Genomic DNA, 23,012 nt, shown 5'->3' on the forward strand with positions numbered 1-23,012 from the left:
CAAACTAAATCGTAGCCCCATTAAATAACCTACCTCGGATGGGAACGGACGACGCACGTTGCTCTTATTTACATTGACAAAAACAACGCTCCACTACCTTCGGCCATCTTGGATGTTTTCGATAAGCAGCCAGCAACTTCATAAAAATAGTACGGCCGTCCGTTGAAAGATGGCGCGCTGCGCCGTGTGGCAGGCGAAAGCAATAAAGAAAAGAGCATTTTTTTTCCCCTTCCTATCGGATAATTGCCCGTTCGGATCGAGCCACGTTAAACAAAAGCTGTTCTGAGTGGTGGAATGCGTTCGGATATTCGAACTTTTAAATCGGGAGCGCTCTTACCTGAGAACTGCTGTCCAGCATGACCGAGGGTTTCGTGGAGTGAAAATTTTCGTACGGGGGACCGGCACGTGGTGAAACGAAAACCGGCGGGACTGCCGTTTGTTGCGCAACTGTGGGCAGAGAACGTGTTCGTATGCCGACGGGACCCGCGTCAAAGGGGAACTCTGACTGTAAGGTAGGAAGCTGAAAGAAAAGAACGGTGCCGGAGAGGGAGAAAAGGGGCAGGGTCTGCGCGGTCTGCATAGAGAGCGGTTCGTCACTTTGATATATCAATAGGGGGGCTTTTCGTAATTAACGGACGACACTCGGTTTATTAAAATGTTCTACTTTTGTTTGTCTCCTTTAAAAACCGCTCCTCCATTAAACTCGAATAAAAAAAGGATCACTCCGTAATACCTCCGAAATTTTTATCATTTTTTTTTAAATCTCACTTATGACGTCACCAAGTCGAAAAGTTGATTTCTGGCAGGGGGAGTTTATTTAAACGCCCCCTGCCAGAAATCAACTTTTAGAATCCGGTTAATGAATTATTATACGTCTTCCGATTGGTTAATTAAAGATCGGAAATGAACGAAATGGTTATTTCAAATAAAACTATTTAATTAAAAGCTTCTTTCTCGTCCGGAAAAAAGTAGGCGTCGGTTGTTTTGGAGCCAAGTTTTGGTTCATTCGTCAACTTATCCAAAATGGAGTTCGGAAACATTCGAAGATTCTGTTCCTCTACAAATCTTTCAGCATCTCGATCTTCCGCAGAAACGTTAAGACATTTGCCGTCGAGCCTCTTCTTTACGAACTTTTTAAAAGGCCTTCGGAAATGGCTGCCGATCGGTAATTAGAGTCTACAAAAATCCATTCGGTCATCGATCCTGGCGTTTGTAACGCGCCATTTTCTTAAAAAACAAAGTTTCGTTCGAAAACCTTATCCGAACTTCGCTCTCGTTTGTCGAATAAAATTTTTTTGACAAGTTTAGAAGCCCGAAGGCCCGAAAACTAGGCTAAACGTAAAGGAAAAAACCTCGAGTCGAATGTTAATCGATGTCTTTTAAAATGTCTTAAAGCATAAATGGGTTATGTACGATCTAAACAGAAAATCAATGGCAAAATAGAAAAATTGTATTTATTTACAGAATTTAGTATATAAATTCTTTTTTCTGTCGATAAAATTTGATATTATTTATAACCGACGATAAAAATGTCATTATTTAACATTAAAATTGATTTGATAAGTAAAAGAATTCGCTTTTAGAAACGATTCAAAAATTCGTTTTTGTACTTTAAATCGCGACATGTCTTAAGAATTTTACGTATTTTAAATTTACGTAAATTATTTAAATAATTGTTTAAAGCCCGCATCGTTGTTTTTATGCCTTTATTATCTCTATATATACAAAACTATAACTTAAATACGGTTAATATATTCCAAATTAAATTGCATTTAGGAAAAAAGTGTCATTCGATCGTTTAAAATTTGAAAAGAGGGGAGGAAGCACGGCACGGAATTAGCTATAATTTAAATAATAATAGAGGTAGAAGCGAAGTTATCCGATAGATTCTTTAACGTGATTCGTGCCATACAGACAAACGGACGTATAAGGTAAAAGAGCGGTGCGGCGTTTAATCTTTCTTATTAGGTCATTAGGAAAAACGATTATTATTCGGGTCGGGGGCTAATATCCGATTCCATCATAAAACTATTAGTTGGTTAAAGACACGCACTCCTACCTGGACTGGGTAATTCATTAAGAGGTGAATAGAAACTGCATGCAGCGGACAATACGGAGTCGAAGTGCATCGGCATTAAATAGTTATGAAGAGCAATCCCCGCTCTTCCGTTCTGCCTCCAACCCGATTAATCGGAGTGGTAACTATTAGTCCGGCTTGATATATTCGCCACGTTAGCCAAGGGGACATAACCGAGAGAGCTAATTAAATACCATTAAATTACCGGGTAACAAAAGTATCGAGAAATGACACGCGAACAGACCTACACTCGTTTAATTACCGAAATTAATTCCGCTATATTAGAAGAACGGGAGGGGAGGAAGAGAGAACTTTGTATTTCGAACCCGATCTTTTTCGAATAATTAAAATACGAGGTTTTTCCGTCTACAGTTACTGCGGTCCTATTTCTTCGAAGAGCAATATTTGCGGCCAGGGGGCGTGAGGTCGGTCATCTATCAATGCTATGGCGTTTTCGTTAGTGGCCGCAACTCATTCTGGAAATGGATAATAATTGGTAGTAGTCGGCTTCGTGGTTTGCGATATCGATAATCGACTCGTTAAGTATATTCCTCGTACGTAATTTTCTACCAATTACTTGATTGTTTCTCTACCAGATTCGAATAAAATTCGCCGTGGAAAACTTCGACCTTCCGACCTCGTGATTACGCGTAGCGTGGACTATTTTTTTTTTATTACGTCACCGTTAAATTTCCATCGTTTAGAGAAACAATTTACTAGAAATATTTGTATTTACATTTTTAAAAGCGTCGGCCTAACTTTATTCTCTCAAATCGTCCGACGCTTATAATATATTAAAAATTCCTGACGTTCTTTCAGGACCGCATATATTTTACCTTCCGACTAATTCTACGTTCGGTTGTTTTGTGCTGCCACCTCTCGGACGAACGATGTAATTTTCTTTACGAAACTTAATTACGGACGTCGGAAACTGGTTTTTGGATACGTCGCGCGCATGCGTATTGTATTCGGCGTTACAAAGTTCAAAGCCTGTTCTTAATATTGAAAAAAATACAAAAAAAAGTCATTCGAGACGACATTCACTTTACAAAATATACCAAAATTTAACGTTAGCCGACGCGAATTTAGTTAAGGAGTCATAATAATCGGTGACGTAACAATTTTTTGGCACGTTCCCACCAGTTCGAAACGTCAATAAAGTTATTTACTTATTAAATTTTGAAAATCCGCCGGATTCCAACGGGGAAAATGGGACGAATCGCTCCATTTTGTTACTCTAAAAACTCGGAGGAGGAGTATTTTTGGAAATCTGTAATCCGCGGGCAACGATCGATTCTTCAAAAAAGAAAAAAAATCTTTTTCTAACGTGTTCTAAATCAGCTTTTGAAAATATTTTATATCATATTTTTTTTATATATTAAATTTAGTGTTTACCTAAAATTGACGCAAACAGTTTTAAAGGTAATTTAGGCTTATGCTTGATGCTTAGAACTGACCTTTTAATAATACTTTCCGAGCACCGAAATATGTTAGTCATGGTGTACCACTCGACTAACGTTTAAATGTTTTTTACGTTTTTTGCAGATAGCAGCAGCAGCAGCAGCCATATTTTCATGTATAGTCGCTATTTTCCGGTCAGAAACATGAGAAAACATTTTAAAAAAATCGTTGGTTAGAGTGGAATTTCCTGCCCCGTAAAAGGGGGTAAGAAATTCCACGAAAATTACCGACCGACAATTTAAATATATTTAAAGTGGCGGAGATCCGTAAATGGTTTATTTGCATTTGGAAGGACCATCGAGTAAATCCGTTTCTTTGATTGTCATTAAGTGCGGTATCGAGTCGAGAGTCGAGCGTGGAAAATGGAGTCCATCTTCTCTTTACCAAAGACGAGAGATAGGAACGATTTTATCTAAAGCGTAATAATAAAATGCCGGTGGTGGCACCTATCTACAAAACAACGATGGTTAACCAATAGGGTAGTTGGCTATTAAAGGGTTAAGAAGAGTAAGTCCGAGTATCGGATGGTATAATCGTTACAGACAATCAGACTCTCTTAATGTGGATAACAATTTAAATTATCCACGGCTTTATTTCATTATCTCTAATTATAGATGTTATTGCAGATAAGTGTGACAGTCTGTTACGTGTTACGTCTCATTATCTGGCCTAACCGAATCTCCGGTAGGCCATTATTTTTAATAGGAAGCGCGATAAAAGCGAGCGATGTTATTACGAGGTGACTTCTCAGTTCGGTTAGTGTGTATATATTGTTTTCGAAAAGGGAACAACGAAAATTATTGTCAAATTCGCGAAATTTCTCTCTCTCTCTCGTAAGACGTAACGCGGCAAGGGAGGAACAATAGCGAATTTAAGAGTGGGGGAGGAATTAAAGCGGAGGGAAAAACATCTGGTCCCACGACTGGTCTCTATGTCAACGTTAAAATTTTACAGGGCCTAACATATAATCTGTTCTGCTCCAACGAGTTGCCGTTCCTCTCGAACTCCTGCGGGAGTTGGAGAATCATTACTTTGAACGAAGCCGCTCGTCTGAGGAGATGGCCGATACCAAAAGATTGCATTCCTTAATACCGATCCTACCGACCGACCTTGGCTCGTTTACCCCGATTTTACACCTTATCCGACGCATTTGTTTCCGCATTATAACGTTTAATTATTATTTAGTACGCGCTTTATCGTCGTAGGAGCGGAGGAGGCCGACAAAGGCAAAAAAGAAAAAAAAATGGTTAAAAAATTGTTGTTGTTGCGAGCATCCCATCCGCAGTTTGGTAGCTACTTTCACTAATTTCTTTAAAAGGCGGGAGCCTATTCAACATACTTTTAAGTAATATCCTTTATTTTGGGGCGGTGTGTAGAAACCCACTTGTCGATATTCCATTCAGACAAACTACTTAATACTTTCTTCGGCTAATGAAGTGATTATAAAAACTATTCACGGAAGAGATAGTCTCACTTCTAAGGCTTTTCTTTGATGGCAGCTCGTTCGATTGATGAATAGATTCGCCGCCGCTTCCTACAATATTCGCATTTTGCTACATGGTGTAGCCAGTGCTTTGGCTTTTCCAAAAATTATCGATCGCAGCGGATAAATGTTTTGTCTTTACATCGATTAAAATTGATAAATTAATATGAAGAGCGGTAGAGGAAAAAGAAGACGTTCGAGCTCCTGCTCTTCTTCTAGTTCCTTTCTCTTTTGGTTCTACTTCCAACCTTCGACTGGGAAATTTTTAAAATACTGGTCGAATTTTTGGTTACTCGGGGGTATCTTTTCAAAGAAAGCCGGGATTTCTAGTAGCGGATTTCGCTTAGTTTACAGTTGGAGGAAAGTTCGCGTCGTGACAGTAAAGCAATCAATCAAGCTACAATCCTACGAGGAGATGGAAGCGAATGCCATTTTCGCAGACTAGCGGTTAAGACTTCTTAAAGGCTGCCAAATCCTTAACAATAACTGCGCTAACAATAAGTGTCGGTTATATAACCGAGTGAGTAATTTATGTAGAGAAATCCAGCAGACAAATAGAATTATCTACTTTATTTCAATTGATGTCATCGGATACACTTCTATATGCATATGTATATAAATGCCCATCCGTCTTTACATTTTAGACTCCCTCCCACTCCAATAATATACAGTGAGCAGCCTTATGTAGCGGTCATTACAGACGAAGGATCACTGTTACGACTCATCAACCACAGACTGCCAAGGACACTTTAGTTCGGTGTCCCAGAGATCTCGGGGTATCGGGAGAACCGGAGCATTGACCTTTACATTTATAATCACTTCGGAACTAACAGATCTTGCATTGGTTCACTTTAAAAAGAAAAAAAAAAGAAAAACGAGATAGCAAAAGTCAAACGTAACAGCGCACGGTTCAGTTTATTTATTTTTTATTTTTTTCCTAAAGAAGAAAAAAAGGGCCCACTCAAATATATGACTTGATTTCATTGGCAACACTTTTAGCGTCCAAAAATTTATTTTCCTTCTCGGGGTAAGCTGGAATGCTTTCTATAATCGCTAAGAGTAGGATCCAACGAAGTCAAGTGCTGCTCGATGTATACGCTGTCACGTGCTAATACTGAAGGATTTCTGATGCCGAAGCACTCCTAACTCTTCACTAACTCTGTCCCTTAAAAAAAAAGAAGAAAAAGAAAGACATAAGTCTAAATTTAGGTGAGAACCATCGGTTTTCAACACACCGGTTAATGTTTAACTTCGCAGTGAGACGTCTCTCTTAAGAGACAATCCGTCTTCGGACTTTGCTACCGATTTTAAAGCCCTATTAGTTGTCGATTTGAAAAAAAGAAATCCACAGCTAACATCCGAAGTCTCGGCAACTTCCTCCCTCCGAAACTATTAAACAATGTTTGGAAGTGACCCTCTCACCTCGGTAAAGGCCATTAACTGATTCTTTGACCACGGGGAGGAGAATGAAGGATGGCTTTCTCTGTTCCAGGTCAGGTAAGCGAGAGTGGACAACTCGCAAGCAAGAGTAACGATCCTCGGTCGGCATCTTTGACATCACGATCATATTTCTTGGTGCGGTCGACCCATAAAAGAAAAGTGACCAGAAGTCCATCGGGAAGTAAAAATCGATGGAAACACTACTGACATACATTCGATACCCGACAGATAATACAGATGATAATAATAATTTACCTTTGAATCCTGTTTCTGGCACCGCGGCTGAAAATAGAATAAAAAGATTTTTATTTGATGCCACATTTCATCGAATTAACCGATTTCGTATTCTGCCAGTTAACTAAATTACCTTTCAAATAATCTTCCATAACAATGGTCTCTTCGCTCGGTTCATCTGCCTGAGGAGAGAAAAACGTCAAAGTAATTACAACGTTGTCCGATGACAAATTACAACATCCACCCAAAATTATGTACACTTATATTTACAGGGTTTCTATCAGATAGGATTTCTAGAATGCCTCCAGGCTACATCCAACGATATTTCATCTGTGCTCCAGATGCCAGGTCGGCAAGTTTACAAACAGGATGTTTCGACCGGGTGACTGCTCTGGTCAACAAACCCGTTTCCCCAAAACACCACCACGTTGGTGTCTCGCTCTCTACGTATCCACAACTCGAAACCATCCCCCCTCCGACTCGTCGATATTCTTAACAAATTAAAATGACAATTCGAGCAGTACTTATCTGCAACTGTTGCGTTTTTTTAAAGAAAGGGTCAATACAAGAAACTGCTCCCGTTTCCTGTTGAAGAGCAGTTAGGATGACAAAATAAATTCCGTCGTTTGTTTGATCCGGGGGGATAATCTGATAAAAATAAATGTCGACTTATAAGTTTACGAGTTTTATTATCCCGATCGGAGCGAAAATTTCACTTGTTACATCTGACTAATGCTTATTGATGGTGGTCGCATCGATCTGGACTAGTCTCTCTACGATGACGGTTTTAAGTATTATTTCGTCCGTCTTCGACTATTCCAAGTTTTTAAGCGAAAATTTATTCTTATCACGTGAAGTGCTACTGATTATCCTACTAAAGCTCCAGATAAGTTTCAATCATTTATCTCTCGTACGTGATATGAAACCTTCGCTCATTGAATTGATAATGGTGCGAGTGTTTTTTAAATATCTTCTTTTTAATCATATTACTTTGCATTATTAAAATTTAAACTTTTGAATCAATTAAAATTCCCTTTTCTTTCCATTCTCTCCCTTTACTTAAACTCATCAGCTATCTTTCATCAGTGTTCTAAACTTATAGCGTTTAACAGCATCCTCCTCCTCCTCATTCCCTAAGTGAATCTAGTTAAGTTAAATAACTTTAAAATATAAGATAGTGAATGCCACCAGTTATTAATACAATTCTTATTTTAGCACGTCAGATATTATTAAAAGAGATAAAATTATCAAACGAATCACTAAATGCATCTACTACTTTTCACTAGTGTTCTAACCTTACAGACACATCCTCCCTCCTCATCCTTGAAATGAATCAAGTTAAATATACAGTATATACAATTCTAAAAAATAAAATACTAAATGTCAATAGTTATAATTCTTATTTTAGAAAGCCAGATGACAGTAAAGGTGATAAAATTATCCAGCAAATTTATAGTTAACCATTACTAACAGTAACAGAGTCCTACTTCTTACAAACTAACTGAAGCAGCATTAAAATTAATGAGACTTGTCCTGGCACAAAAAAGAGGTATCAGAGGTCAAAGTTCCAAAAAGTCCATTTGGAAGAGGAAGAACTTCTTTTGTAAAAATGAATTTTGTACTATATTATTATATCCTTTCGGCATGGATGAGATAATTAAAAACTCTAGGAACAATTTAAAAGCCTTAGAAAAAAGGTTAAAAGAAGAGGGGCTGTTTCTAATTCTTACCTTTCATTTACATAAAGAGATAAATATGAGCAATAAAACATTTTTATAAATAAAATTAGAAGAGAAAAAAGCAAATTTTCATATAATGAAATAATGAAAATCCCGAAAAACATATTTATTTACTTACTTCTAAAAATGTTTTTGGGTAGATAAAAGAGAGTTTTTGATATTGAAATGTCGGACTTGAGCCTGGAAGCATATTTGTCTTAAAGCAGTAGATATTAATGCATAAAACAGTGCCAAAAGTCATTTACACTAATTTAAATATTGATAATTTTTCCTTTTTTTTAAAAAAATGACAAATTTTTATAATATTTTTAATTCTTGCTAAAGCAAATATCATCTTAATATCTTTGATTAAATATAATGATTATAATTACGTAAAACTATAACAAAACTTAATCTACTAAGAAAAATGCTTTTTATAAAAAGGTTTGAATTTTAATAACAATAATTCATTAAATAAATTATAAAAGATTTAAATGATTTAATTAGGGTTTTAAAACACTGTTTATAAGAAAATCTATATAAATTATAAATTTATTAACATGTAAAAAGATAAAATTCAAAGCTTGAAATAAAAGGATTAATTCTGAACATTTTTCTAAATGCATTATATTTTCTCGACTCAGGTACAATTTCAAGCCATACAAATTTTTATATTTGATACCTAAATAAATCTTAAATGTAAATAATAAACCTGCATTTATGTAAACAAAATACCTTTATTCTAAAGTAAATTATATTTTATTAAAGATGACCTTAAGAAAATAAAATCCTATTTATTTACTTTATGTATTTAACAATTTTATTATTTGTATACATTAACATTCATTCAAAGAAACAAAATACTATATAGTCCAAAAATTAACCATGTTCTGTGTGTTCCAGATACACTTGTAAATATGAACTATAAACCAAAAGATTTCTTTATGTTTGTTTCTTTAAATGAACACATAATTTGCATGGTAAGTTTTATACCATACAAAATTACCTATTCAATTAAATGACTTTCTAAAAATTACATATCCGATTTAAAAGAAACCATAGTCTAATTCGCGAGGGAGTTTATAAAGATGTTCTTTGGTAATCAAAGTTGCAAGGTTTATTATAATCATGGATGTTTCTCTATCATAGAAGCATCACCACTTAAGAGTATACTAAATTGTGTTTCATTAAAACAACCTATTTATCAAGCACTTCATATATAATTTGAAATTTATCAAGGTATAGCATTGATATATCAAAAAGAAAACCCAATAAATACTGAACTTCAAATATCTTCAAAGCTGCTTCTTAAGCATTATCATTACAATATTTTATGAATAATTCTAATTGTTGTAACTTCTAAAAAATGACCAAATCATTTGATGAAGTTTCTGAACAGAGAGTCCATATTCTAAGGATAGACTTAGAATTCTAAAAACATTTAATAAAATATTTATGAGGTAATTTCTAAAAAAATAATCTAATGTTTTCGTTATACAAACATTAATAATTTGCCATAAATAAAGATTTTCAGTTAATAAAACATTGACTGTATTTTTTAATGAAATCTTAACTCTTAATTCTATTAAAGAAATTATAAAATTTACATACATTTTTAAAAATATAATCATCGATTAAAAGGGAAAAAAATCAATGATAATCTATATTAAACATTTAAAAACAAATCCAGTTAAGAAGTGCCTGAGTTTTTGCAAAGCTATTAAAAATTAAATATCTCAAGGATTTAAATATTTATATCCCAAGCTTACTTTTAATCAAATATTTAATTACTGTATAAATAAATAAATAAATCCTTGCAATTTTAGCTTTAATTTAAATTGATATACTTGACTTTTAATCTAAGAAAAATACTAAATAGTATTAAAATGATAAAATACAACAAATTATATTTATTGATGATAATTAATACATACTGAATGTCTACATATATTCAGAATACGCAAAACACTCTTATAAAATCTATAATTTTAATCACTATTTATATACAGAAATATACAAAAAATTATTTAGAAAACTAGAAACTAATAAATTTATATACTAACGGATGGATTCTTGAATGTTAGTTGCTAATTTTGTTTTGGCATTTTGCAGTCAGCACTAACAATCACATTTGTCAGTTTAGAATGACGGTACAAAATGTAAAAGTTTTTGTGTACATATTTATTTAAAATATGGAATATTAATGGGTCACACTAAAAATATTCTTCAAATAACCAATACCTAAATGCAATTTCCAGCAAACAATAAATAACAGATTTGCTACTTAAACATTTTTGGCCATCATTTAGAGGCCCTCATCAGATTGGAACATGGCAAAGTTTGAATGATAGAACTGTTTTTCTATGTATTCATTCCTGATGAGGGTCTCTAAATGATGGCCAAAAACATTTAAGCAGTAAATTTGTTATTTATTGTTTGTTGGAAATCACTTTTAGGTGTTGTTTATTTGATCATACAATTCTAGTTTATAAGTATGTCATTTTTTTAAATTGTTCATTTGATAGCTAAGGCAGTAAAAGTGCTGCCTACTAATTTGGAAGGATGTGGGTTAGGAGCCTCAAACTTTTCATAAGCAGTCCGCCATTGATATGTTGATCATCATCTGGCTACTCCAATTGTGTCATGGCTAAACTCATGATAAGCCTAAAAAAACTGCCCTCACAGTGTTAATTAGAGTAGAAAATAATTAAAAATTTAATAAAAATATTCCATTTTATGTAATGTTAAAATGATGTTATGATCAAAAATTTTTAAGTTGTTGTTATAATGTCATTTTTAATCTTGAAATACTTGCATAAAATTCTGTGCATTGCATTGATAAGTATAGAATAAAATACTTTGTAGACTATCACATACTTTAAACAAATATGTATATATAAATTTGCATACTAAGTATGCAATCAAACTTTTTAAATTGATAAACATAACTATTAGTGTTGATCTCAATTGCCAAAACATAAAATTAGCTATATATAAATATAGTAAATATTTTTATAGCATTGATGACTCAACATTGTATTGCTTTAATCTTTAAACAATAATATAAAATGTGCATAATTCTCTCAATTCTAACAACTTTGTAATATGTGTCTACAAAGAAGAATTACATAGGGAAAAAAATCAATGAAAAAGTTATAAAAACCAATAATATGTTAAAAATAAATACATTAAAGAATTCCAGAGATTAATCAAAATAACTAAAAGCTTCAATAATTTTCACAAAATATTTTGATTATGAAAGAAAACAATCAACAGTTTTCTACTAAACTACCACTATAATCTGTTTCAATTTCACTTTTAGGATTTTACACCTAAAACTACAAAAAGTAAAACTGAGATTACTTATTTATTTAATTTATCTCAGTATTTTCAAAATATGTATTATTCTGTCCACAAAAGAGGCCATTCAGGATGCAGAGTGAAAATGGTTTAAGAATCTTTAGATAACTAAATCTTCAAAGCTTCTAGAAACTAAAACTATTATTTTAATCTTCATCGTTTAGAAATAACAAAAGAATTCTCTACATAAATTTTCTTTTTTAATGGTTAACGCATACCAATTTAAGCAAATTTTATCAATGTCAAAATCAGCATTATTTATAATAGTATGCTCACTTATATCATTTTTAATTTTAACTATTCTTATCCTGTTTATGAATAATAATATTAATTATACATTACATAAATTAGGAACAGTTATCTTTATCATCACAGAGTCATTAACTTTCTTCTTGTATTTAATATTAAATAGTATATTATACAATTTAGCCATATGAATTAATATATACACAATCATATTAAAATAAAGTGTAATCAACTTTCTTGCACATATAAAATGTATGTAAGAGTAACACCCAATCTATTGCAATACAGCTGTCAGTATTAAAACAAATTGGCATGATAAGCATCTTAATCTAGTCACTTCTAAACCCCAAGATCACCCTCAAATATTTATTTGATAAGAGGCTAAGTGGACCTCAGAACTGGATAAGGATAGGCATCAAAAAAATCTGATAACTAAGGCAAAAAACTTGCAATATCCTGCATGATAAATAAGCAAGATAGTGCAGGTTTGTTAATAATAATAAAAATCAGTATCCTATTGATTCTTATTACTTTTAACAGAACTCTCAATTGACATTAAATACAAACTTGAAGTGAGATATATCTCTCAGAATAGATCTATAATTGCACAATGTCAGAAAAAATTTGGATTGTCTCAATTAATATATGTATATGATTAGGAAAGTATCCATTTTAATTATCAAACTGAATTAGGCAATTTAAAATATTTAATAATTCCCTCGTAAATAAAATAAATGATTACTTTTCATCTGTATTTTCAATTTCTGAATGAAATGCCAATTAAAAACAGGAACAAATATTTTAGAAAAATTGGTAATAGATCTGATGAAAAAGCATTTTAAAGTGTTATTCCTAATTCACTATATTGTGGATTTGAATTCCATTTTGAATATAGATAATTGCATTCATTGTTTAGAGAGTGTACTAAGCCACTACATATCATACTACTAAGGTTGATTTAGTGTAACATCACCATAATTAGTGGTGTTATGCTAAATCAAGATTAATGATAATAATAAAAAAATAGAATTGCTTCAAATAAATACTCTGTAATTTTTATCTATTATATATACATACATGAGTTAATTTCATAGACTTTTATTTTAGACATAGAGTAGGCCCTCAAATTAATAGACTAATTGAGAGAAAAAGTGTCCACTATTGCCAAAAGTTCATTAAATCAAAAGTATTTTAAAAAACATATATTAATAACAAATTAATGACATACAAGATACATTGAAGTGTTTTTCCTTTAAAATATAAATTTTTTTTTCTGTTAAATAAAGCCTACTGTGTTTAGAATGAATTGTAATGAGTATTCTAGAAGATATTCACAATAACCTAATTTGGTAAGAAGAAAATTTATATTTAAATTATAAAATTAGAAATAATTATTTAAGATACAAAAGTTATGGATATTTTGTAAGAATAAAATTGTAAAATTAAAGAATAATAATGTAATCATTTTATTTTAATATCTTAAAGTAAAAAAAGAGAGATAATGGTAATAAGCCTACAAAATCCATAAAATCCAACTGATGATGATGGCATGTTACAAGTTATAATAACATAAGAAAATTTCATTTTATTGAAAATTTTTCTTTCGAAATCATGTTTTAACAAGAGATAAAACACAATTTACAAAGGAAATTCTTAAAAATCAATCATTCATTTATATATATTTAAATTCTAGCTGTTTGAAAAATTTCAAAACTATTTAATTTGAATATAACTTAGATAATTAGACATTTAAATTTCTAATTATTATTCTGTATTTACTGTTAAAATAGAAATAAATTGTTGATTAATTAAAGTTAAGTGGAGAATTATTTTAAACAAATATTAATTTTTATATTTTTTATTTTTATTACAAATGTTTTTTTTTTATATTTATTATAATATCTCTTCATTGTTAAGAAAGAAAACTTAATTAGACTAACACAATGACTTATATGTGATTTTATAGTTCTATGTTTTAAATAATAATATAAAATTGAAAACTATATCATTACAAATGTATTGTAAAATATGATGTTAAAAACAAATGTTATTTAGCATTTGTATTTTTTAATTAAGTATATAAAGTTTTATAAAAATTGAATCCTAAAAAATATATATTATAGTGTAACACAAAAAAAAAACTAAACTCTATATCTGCTTCAAATACAAATTCAATAAGCTATTTTATTCTTCCAAAAGATAAACTCAGTAGAAAACATCTAGTAAAGGTAATGGATTTCAATCTTCCTCCTTTTGAGGAACTTGAGAACACATATTGTGTTAAAAGATGATAAATTTGAAATTTCAAAAGATGTTGAAATGCAAACAATTTACAGCATTCCAAACAAATAACAATTAAAACAATTAACGTTTAAAGCACTGGTTAAAACTTATGATAATATCTTAAAATAATTGTATGTTATCTACCTTATATTGAAGTTGATAACTCCTAGTGACTTTATATAATCAGCACACACCTCAATAACTCAAACAGACACTAATTGAAACTTACAACTTATTGAAGTGTGTGCTGATTTATATAAGTTACTAGAAGGAGTTATGTCAGTGTTAATCAGTTTCTTCAGTAAATTGAAGCTGATAATATAAAAAGACAACTTAAACATGTTCATTTACCCAAAAATAATGATAACAATAACTGAATTCTGATTACAATAAGCAAAGTTTTTTTTAGTATATTTTAGATTATATATTTTGAGACTTGCTAATTACAGTAATATTAAATGTGATAACAATATCCATGATTGTAATAAATGGTACTTACTATATTATTAAGTTTACCTCTTCAAAGATTCTTAATATCTATATTTTTCTGCTTCCTTGAAAGCCAAATATCTTTCTTAATCATAATCAGTAAATGTATTAGTCAAGAAAAGATATGTAAAAATGCATAGATATGTGGATCAAACATAAAACCACAGCAATTCTGTGTATTAATTAGTATAATAACAAGGTTTCACATTAAAATTTAATTTGATTGCTTAATACATTTGATAATCTAGTCTTAGAAAAGTACGAGAATCACATTATAAATGTTGTTCAATTCTCAAACTGGGTTATGAATAAATATCTTACAAGTACATAACATCTTTTTTCTTCAACTAATGTATTTAGAAAATTACTGTATAAATGCTTTACCGAAATGTTTTTTAATTGCTTGACATTCTTGTGGTTAATTCAAACATAAATATTAGAAACTATAAAATTAAAATAATCATAAATTGATCATCAATTAATTCAATATAAAATTTTGTTAGTTCACTTCTATCCCAAAAAAACAGTTGATTTATTTTTAGTGTTATTATATACTTGGAATAAGGTGCATTATTTTAATACTCTTTTTTTTTTTTTTACCTACATTAGAAAATTAAATGTACTTAAAAAATATAAAATTATCTTTTTATAACACATAATGACAATTAAGGTTACATTAATAATATAATGTAACCTGTAAAACTATACAGAATATCAAATAGTAAATAATGATGATAAAAAACTTTTAAATGTATATAGTTGCAACATTTAACATTTTAACTAAACTTGTACATAATTTCTAAATTAGAAAACTAATAACTTTATTACTCATATACATTAGTCACTGAACTGTATTTATAAAATAAAAAATGATTAATTTTAACACTTTAAATAAGATAAATATGCAAAAAAATGCAATTTAATCAAAAATCTAGATTCCGATTAACTATTTTTTTTAAAGCAAGAAAAAGGAAAAACATTGATGTAAACTAACTTTAATTAAACCATGCAAACTTGCAAAGGCATCGGACCACAAAAAGGAACACATCTAAAATTCATAGGATGTCAAGTATTCAATAGATACAGCTTGTTGATGTGGTACCTAATGTTATGGGTAAAAAAGTAGCAGTCAAGCCACCTATTCCAGTTTGTTTGTGTCAAAATTTATTTTTGTGGGAAAAGATTAGAAACTATTTATTAAATGAAAAATCTCAAATTGCTGTTAACACAGCAGATAAAATTACATCAAAAAGTTTTATATAATAAAAATAAAATTTATAATATTAGGAAATAAAATGGGATAGAAGTAACAGACAAAAGTTAAACTAACATACTACTTTTTTGGAGACCAACATGAGAAACTATTCTTTCTCTTTAATGCCCAAATACTGTATTTTATGGACTATAAGACACTACGGACTATAAGACGCACCTGAATTTTGGAGGCAATTTTTCGAAGAAAAAAGTGAGTCTTATAGTCCGTAAAATACGGTACTTTCAAGCCAATCAGGCTCACCTTCATGAGCTTCTTCTTAGCCGCAACTTTTAGTTTTCAAACATGTGCTTGAGGAATTCTACTGTATGTGTTTTCCAGTTTTTATATTCTATTATTTGTTTTCTTAAAAATTTTCAAACTGTCAAGCAGATTTTTCACTTAAAAATTTTTCTTTTTACTTTCTCCTTTTCTTGACCACCCACTTCCAACCCACTGATAATATATTTATATTCCCACTTTTTTCCAAATCCATAATTTTTCTGCCATCACATTGTTCTGTTCATCTCTTATTTCTTCCAATAAAGCCACATCCTTCCAAATAATTTCTTTTTCTTTATCTAAGGCCATCTCCATTAAGATAGAAGGAGAAATAAGGTAGAATATATAGAACAGAACAGAAATTAATAAGAGAAATTTTAGTAATTAAAAACAAACCTTGATTACTAATACAAACATGTTTATTTGACAAGTACTTTCAACCTTTCAATAAATCATTTTTATGTCTCTGTAGTTACAAAAATGAACGTTATAAAGTTTATTTTTGTAACTATATAGCGTGTCTCAGTTGAAAACAACACTATTCCAGAGATAAAAGGACAGGTTATTTTAACAAAAAGGATTATATAAACATATGCTCTATCCTGATTGCTTTCCACCAGACATGTGAAGCAATATTTTGACTGCAATTTCCATAATCAGTGGATTGGTCTTACTGGTGTCATTATCTGGCCACCAAGATCTCCAGATATAACTCTGTTAAGATTTGTTTACAATGTTTGATGAAAAGTGAAGTGCAATGAAGGTGGATACGCAAGATAAACTGGTAGTTTACATTATTAGTGCTGTTACCCGTATAAAGAAACATGCAGATACATTCACACATGCAACATGCCATGTTCTCATGATAGGAAAAATTGCACTGAAGTTGACATAATAAATTTTCGAAAATTTCACTAAGTTGTTGGAAATTTGTCACTTGAAAAATAAATATTCAAATGCCTCTATTCCAGAAACCAAATCTATTTATAAATAATCATATTTAATTACAAGTTAAAATTTTATCATTAGTTTAATTTCCTCCCACTTTTAAGTTTTTAATGTGAGTATAATTGTCAAAAGAGGTGTGGAAATTAACTGCCCAAGGACATTTCCTTAATTGTATGATAAATAAATAAATAATTATAAATTCTAATAAAAATCTGCTTAAATAATTTCAAAAACTTTTAAACTCCTTAGATATAACTTTTCAGAAAAATAAAAAGAATAAAATACATTTTGTTTCTTATATTAGTGTGAGAATCCAAAGGAAGCATTTGAAAAATTAACAAATTACACATGAGTAATAAAATCAAACAACAATAAAATATTGTTTATTTTATTGTTGTTTGATTTTATTATTCATGTGTAATTATTTTATTTTATCAATTTTTTTAAAATAAAATTGATAGTAAAAATGTATAAACTCAGAATGCTCTCTAAAACATTTCAATTATTAATCATAAAGCAAAATATAATACAGGAAAAGTTTCTAATCTAATAATTCAATAACAATATTGAATTCTATTGACACATTTACAAAATCACATGATTTATGGTATTTCTATTAATAATGTGCCATAATTTTGTAGTATTATCAGGCTTTAAAGTCAGGAAATTCACTACTTAAGATCCTTCATTGATTGTGATGCTAAAATCTTTAATAATTACTTGTGTGTAATCCATGTATTTTTTTTAATCTTTCATGTTTTCTTAATTAATTACTTTATTAAATCTTTTAATTTTGTTTAAAGTAAAGTTTTATCAATAAATTAACATTATCTATAATGTATTAACTCAAAAAATTAAGATAGGACAGATACATTATTCAAGATATAAGAAAAAAAAAAAAAAACAGGTTTTACTTTACTGTAACAGATATATATTATTATTACACATACACATAGATGTGTGTGTAGAAACACCATTTTTTTATATGTTCATTCATTCCAGGACCTCAAAACTTGAGATGTCCGCAATTACATTAAGCTATTTTCCTCTCTAAAAAGGTCAGTTTTACAATGGAAACATTAGTTTTATGTAGAATACTAAGAAAATGAATATTAAAATATGATTTAAAAAATGCCAATGGGGTACCAATGCCAATTTTCTTTACTTTCTATGAAAATATTTCAAATGATAAATAGTTACACAAAACTGATTTATCAACTACCATGTTCAGCCAAATTAGTCTGGTAAATGGTAATCATGATCATAAGTCCATCATAAACTGAATATTTATCATATGGTGAACCTTATTTTGTTGTAGTGTGTCTATCATAAAGCAATTAAGTACAAAAAAAACAGGTTACCTTATCGAATAATTTACCTTATTGAGGAATAACAGCAATTTCTTTACTTATTTAAACAAATTGGGAATTACAGTTAACACTTTCCAACAAATTCTAAATTATTAACTTTTAGTTCAATTTCATCCATTTTAACAAAACTAAATTGAGATGCATCAGTTTTATTATACATGTAATTAGTGTTATAATTAAGTAGGTGCAATAGGTAGACAGGTACAGGAAACATTACATTAAAATTATTGAATCTTAAACCTCAAACAGTAGTAGATAACTTTATCATACAATCATCTGGATGACACATTGCAATTAATGAAGTGCAACCTCACTAACTTATAAAAGTTCTAATTAATAATCAAGATCAATTCAAATTTGTCATCTAAGGACAAATATGAATTTATTTTACTTGTAATTCTTGTATATTAATAATATAAACTTCTTGAAACTCCAGAAAGCAATGTTTTAAAACTGTACTATATACTATATTTTACGCTATATATTTATAGCATAAAATTCTTTAGAAGTCATCAATACTTGAACAATTAAAAAATCATAATGTACTCTTTAATATGAAGAAAAGTGAGATAAAAATAAATTCTTAACTTCACAGATCAGTAGAGGCTGTTAGAATAAATCCTATTATTATTCAAACAACTTTGATAATTCAAAATTAAAAATTGTTTTGAAACATTATTAGAAAGTTTCCTTCCTTCATATATAACATCATTAATAAAAGTAATCACAACATTAAAAATGAAATTTAAAAATGCTCTGTAATTAGTAAAATTTAAGGTTAAACTTTATATAAACTGATTATTCTGTAAAAATATTGAAATGTGCTTTATTTGAAGTAAATAAAGAAAAATAATGTATTCTAATGTATTTGGTTTTGTCTATCCTCAGAAACATGTCTAACAACTTCAAAAATTGGAATATAAAGAAAAATAAATGCTGTTCTCTATTACGAATATTTTGAGAATTTTATGAAAATAAAATATCTAAAAGGTAGTCATTCACATAATCAAAACTATAGCAAACCAATTAGCATACATAAAAATTATGTGCCATGAAGCTATTTCTATGTGCAACATGAATTGAAAACTTAAACACAACTTTTAAAATTTGTCAAAAATAACAAAATGTATTTCTAATCATTATCAACTATATTCCAGAAGTTTGTACCTTTCATAGAGAAGATATCATAGAGAGTTCTGCAAACAACCTGTTAGATGGTCTTTAATATTGCCAATGAACCATTTAATAGTAAACTAAATCAGAAAAATTAATCTCTACATTAATCTCATCTTTACAAATAGAATTACAAATAGAAATGTAAATGAAATGTTGCCAAATGCCAAAAATCTTTTTAGAAATGACTGAAAAATTAATCTCAAAAAATATCAGAGCTTGAAATATAGTAAATCAGAAGAGGCAGATGAAAAAGCTAACCTGAACTGAGAAGAAAAGGAAGAAGTCAGAGAAAAAAAAAAACAAGGAAAATTAAATTATACCAGCTGATTGTAGAGGAATGACAAACAATTTCAAAGTTACAACTGATTAAATAAACTAAATTATTGGTTTTCAAATTCTGTTAGTAGAAATCTCCATAAAACTGAACTATTAATTCATAGAAAATCAGTAATTCAAATTTCTGAGAATTAGTAATTGCCTCCATTTTTTAATTCTTGACAATTATTAATGTAATTTAAACAGCATAATACAATATGCTATCTAAAATAGAATGAAATTTCATAATGATTATCTGTTATTAATTCATGATGTTTACATAAAGTCTTATTTGATTGAACTTTAACAAGTTTAATTGTTTAACAAGTTATAATATTTTACTATAGTTCTACTATACTATATTATGATTTTAAATCATAATATTATAGTAACTAAAATAGAAAAGTTAATATTGTAGTTTACATAACAATTATTATTATTTGTTTTTGTCATCTATAAGAAAATTATTTCTTATTCAAATTATATCAATTTAATTTTTATCCAAGAAATAAAGTGTATTTTTTATAATAAAACTAACTTAAAAGTAAGAAGTACTAGAATAATCATAAATTACAAAATTAAATTTTGGTATATATTATTCATTATACACTACAAAAATAGAAAATTTACAATTTAAGAAAATAATAAGTCTGAAAAATCTGTCATATTGATAATATTACCAATATCATTAATGAAAACTTGCAGCTATAGAAATTAATAATTGTTCTTCATGACAGAGCAGGAAGAACAACTAAGATTAATATAGAAGGATGAGTGCATCACAATAAATCCAATTTATACACAGGACAATAATATTGCTAGTTGACATTTATATTCACATAATACATTAAATCATCATCCATCAATCTATATGATTATATAATTGAAGGAAGGTTAAACAAAACAGTCTTCTTGAAGTCATTCTTTATGTGTTAAAAATGTCTCTGTCTCCAAATGCAAACAGGTTATTAATTAAGAATGAGTAATTTTCAAAAGTTAATCAACCATTACATAATAAAGAAAAGCTGCAATTAAGCAATTCTAAATGTATAGTATGTTTATCTGTGACTTAAAATAATATTTTTTTCTATTTATAATATTCATTTGTTTTATTATACATTAAATAGTAACGTGTTTTAAATGAATGTCAATTTATTCAAATAATAATACTCAAGTAGGAGAAATGATAAATTGGAAAAATGCTCTCAAGATATCGTGTCTGAAAAAGATTATGATCATACTTTAAAACTATTTCATGTTATCATTCATTATCCTAAAAACCTCCAAAAATAATTTAATGACGATATACTGAAGAAATTCAAACTAACAATGCTACTCATTCTGATATTATTCCATATCTTCCAGAATCACAGGCATAAATGAACACACAAATCTTTTTTCTTTTTCATTGACCCTTCCACTTCATCAGGAGGGATCTCAGTATTAAAAAAGTAATTCAAGAATAATCTGAAATATGTTCTTCCCACCATTAAAAATCATTAAATAAATAACTTTCAATTTCTGAAATAATTTATAAGAAGTCTATGTGAGAAAGTATAGAATAAAAGAAAAATTTTAAGTTTTACTTTGCAAGAGTATTTAATAGTTTAATTAAATATAAAAATTAATAACTTTTTCAAAATTTTTAAAAATTGATAAAATGTAGTGTCTTTGATACAAGATTTCAAGAGCAAAATAATGAATTTGTAAAAAAAAATTTGTTAAACATTACCAAGTAAACAGATCATTTGCAGCAACTGAGGGGAGTTCAGAAAACCTGAATGCATATCAGTATTATTGATATAAGAAATATAATAAAAGAGTCATTGTTCTAAGCCTGAGGTTTGTGATTGGTTTGTATTTTGACAAATAAAAGTTCCTGCTGTTAAAATAATTTAGAATATAAGAAGCCAATATCTAACTGATGAAAAGCAGAACAGAGCTTTATTTTAATCAATTAAATATATTAAAAATAATGAATATAAGTTGAATAGAATTATAAAAAATAAACTAACTTTGATTAAATGAAAAAGTATTTATTAAATAATTGACAGAAAAATTTAAAACTTAGAATTTATTATAATAGGAAAATAATTTTAGTAAGATGTAATAGTATTATAGTTCTGATGAAATAAAATTAAGATTTATATTGAAAGTATTAGTTCACAACATAAAAAATATGATTAAAAAATTTAAAATGTTTATTATTTATTATACAGATATTCCAGTTCTATTAATTTTTAGTTAATAATATTTGGTCCAGTAATAGATCAAACAAGTCTTGTTGTTTGGATGAAATTTTTAATTAAGATTAAAAAAAATTTCAAAAAAGTTGAAAAGAATCCTTATGTAAACTGTAAAGAATACAATACTGATTGTTTCTCTAAAAATATCCCTAATCCTGTATTATAACTTGAAAAATATCCCATATTGTATTTGACACAGTGAACCATTTAGTTAACAACGTATTATAAATTATCTCCATAATATATATTAATAACACTTTCTATTGCATCCTGTTTTCTTTTAACATATCATTATCTGTTCCGTTTTAAAACAGGTAGAGATATTTAAATGAAAAAAATAATTTCAATAGATAGCATTAATAATATAAACAATGGAGATGGCATAGGAGATACTGGTAAGTGGGAGGTCCACTATATTGAATACAATATGTGATAACTTTGTTCTAACAAAATTATTTTAGAAAACACCTTTAGTTAATATGATAATGCTTTTTGTTAAAGATGCAACACTAACAATGGGATTTGTAAGAATTATAGATTGAATATCTGATTATCTATTTAAATACTTGTTAACTTTCTAAAAAGAAATAAAGTAATATATTTCATTTTAAATATATAAATTGCCAAAAAAC

The 23,012-nt window shown here is 29.1% G+C and overlaps 2 protein-coding genes across 10 annotated transcripts in view; both read right to left on the minus strand.

Moving 5' to 3' along the window:
* The window catches only part of LOC136985402 (zinc finger protein rotund-like), a 219,201-nt gene extending 218,582 nt beyond the window's left edge, over nt 1-619 (minus strand). For 5 of the 7 annotated variants that reach the window (XM_067282675.1, XM_067282677.1, XM_067282672.1 and 2 more), the window contains exon 1: nt 338-619. In XM_067282675.1, the coding sequence (XP_067138776.1) occupies nt 338-580 (243 nt within the window). In that variant the 5' untranslated portion in view covers nt 581-619. Of the gene's footprint in view, nt 1-33; nt 190-337 lie in introns of those variants that run through there. The other 2 variants (XM_067282678.1, XM_067282679.1) reach the window with 2 other exon arrangements.
* A 4,957-nt stretch (nt 620-5,576) lies between these two features.
* Nucleotides 5,577-23,012, minus strand: part of LOC136985399 (ubiquitin carboxyl-terminal hydrolase 48-like) — a 70,552-nt gene continuing 53,116 nt past the window's right edge. For all 3 annotated transcript variants that reach the window (XM_067282668.1, XM_067282669.1, XM_067282667.1), the window contains 3 exons: nt 6,829-6,877; nt 6,717-6,743; nt 5,577-6,186 (listed from right to left, as the gene is read on the minus strand). In XM_067282668.1, coding sequence (XP_067138769.1) covers nt 6,164-6,186; nt 6,717-6,743; nt 6,829-6,877 — 99 coding nt within the window. In that variant the 3' untranslated portion in view covers nt 5,577-6,163. The remainder of the gene's footprint in view (nt 6,187-6,716; nt 6,744-6,828; nt 6,878-23,012) is intronic.

The sequence above is a fragment of the Centruroides vittatus genome, unplaced genomic scaffold, assembly GCF_030686945.1.
Source record: "Centruroides vittatus isolate TY-2023 unplaced genomic scaffold, ASM3068694v2 contig_964, whole genome shotgun sequence".
NCBI classification, from domain to species: domain Eukaryota; kingdom Metazoa; phylum Arthropoda; class Arachnida; order Scorpiones; family Buthidae; genus Centruroides; species Centruroides vittatus.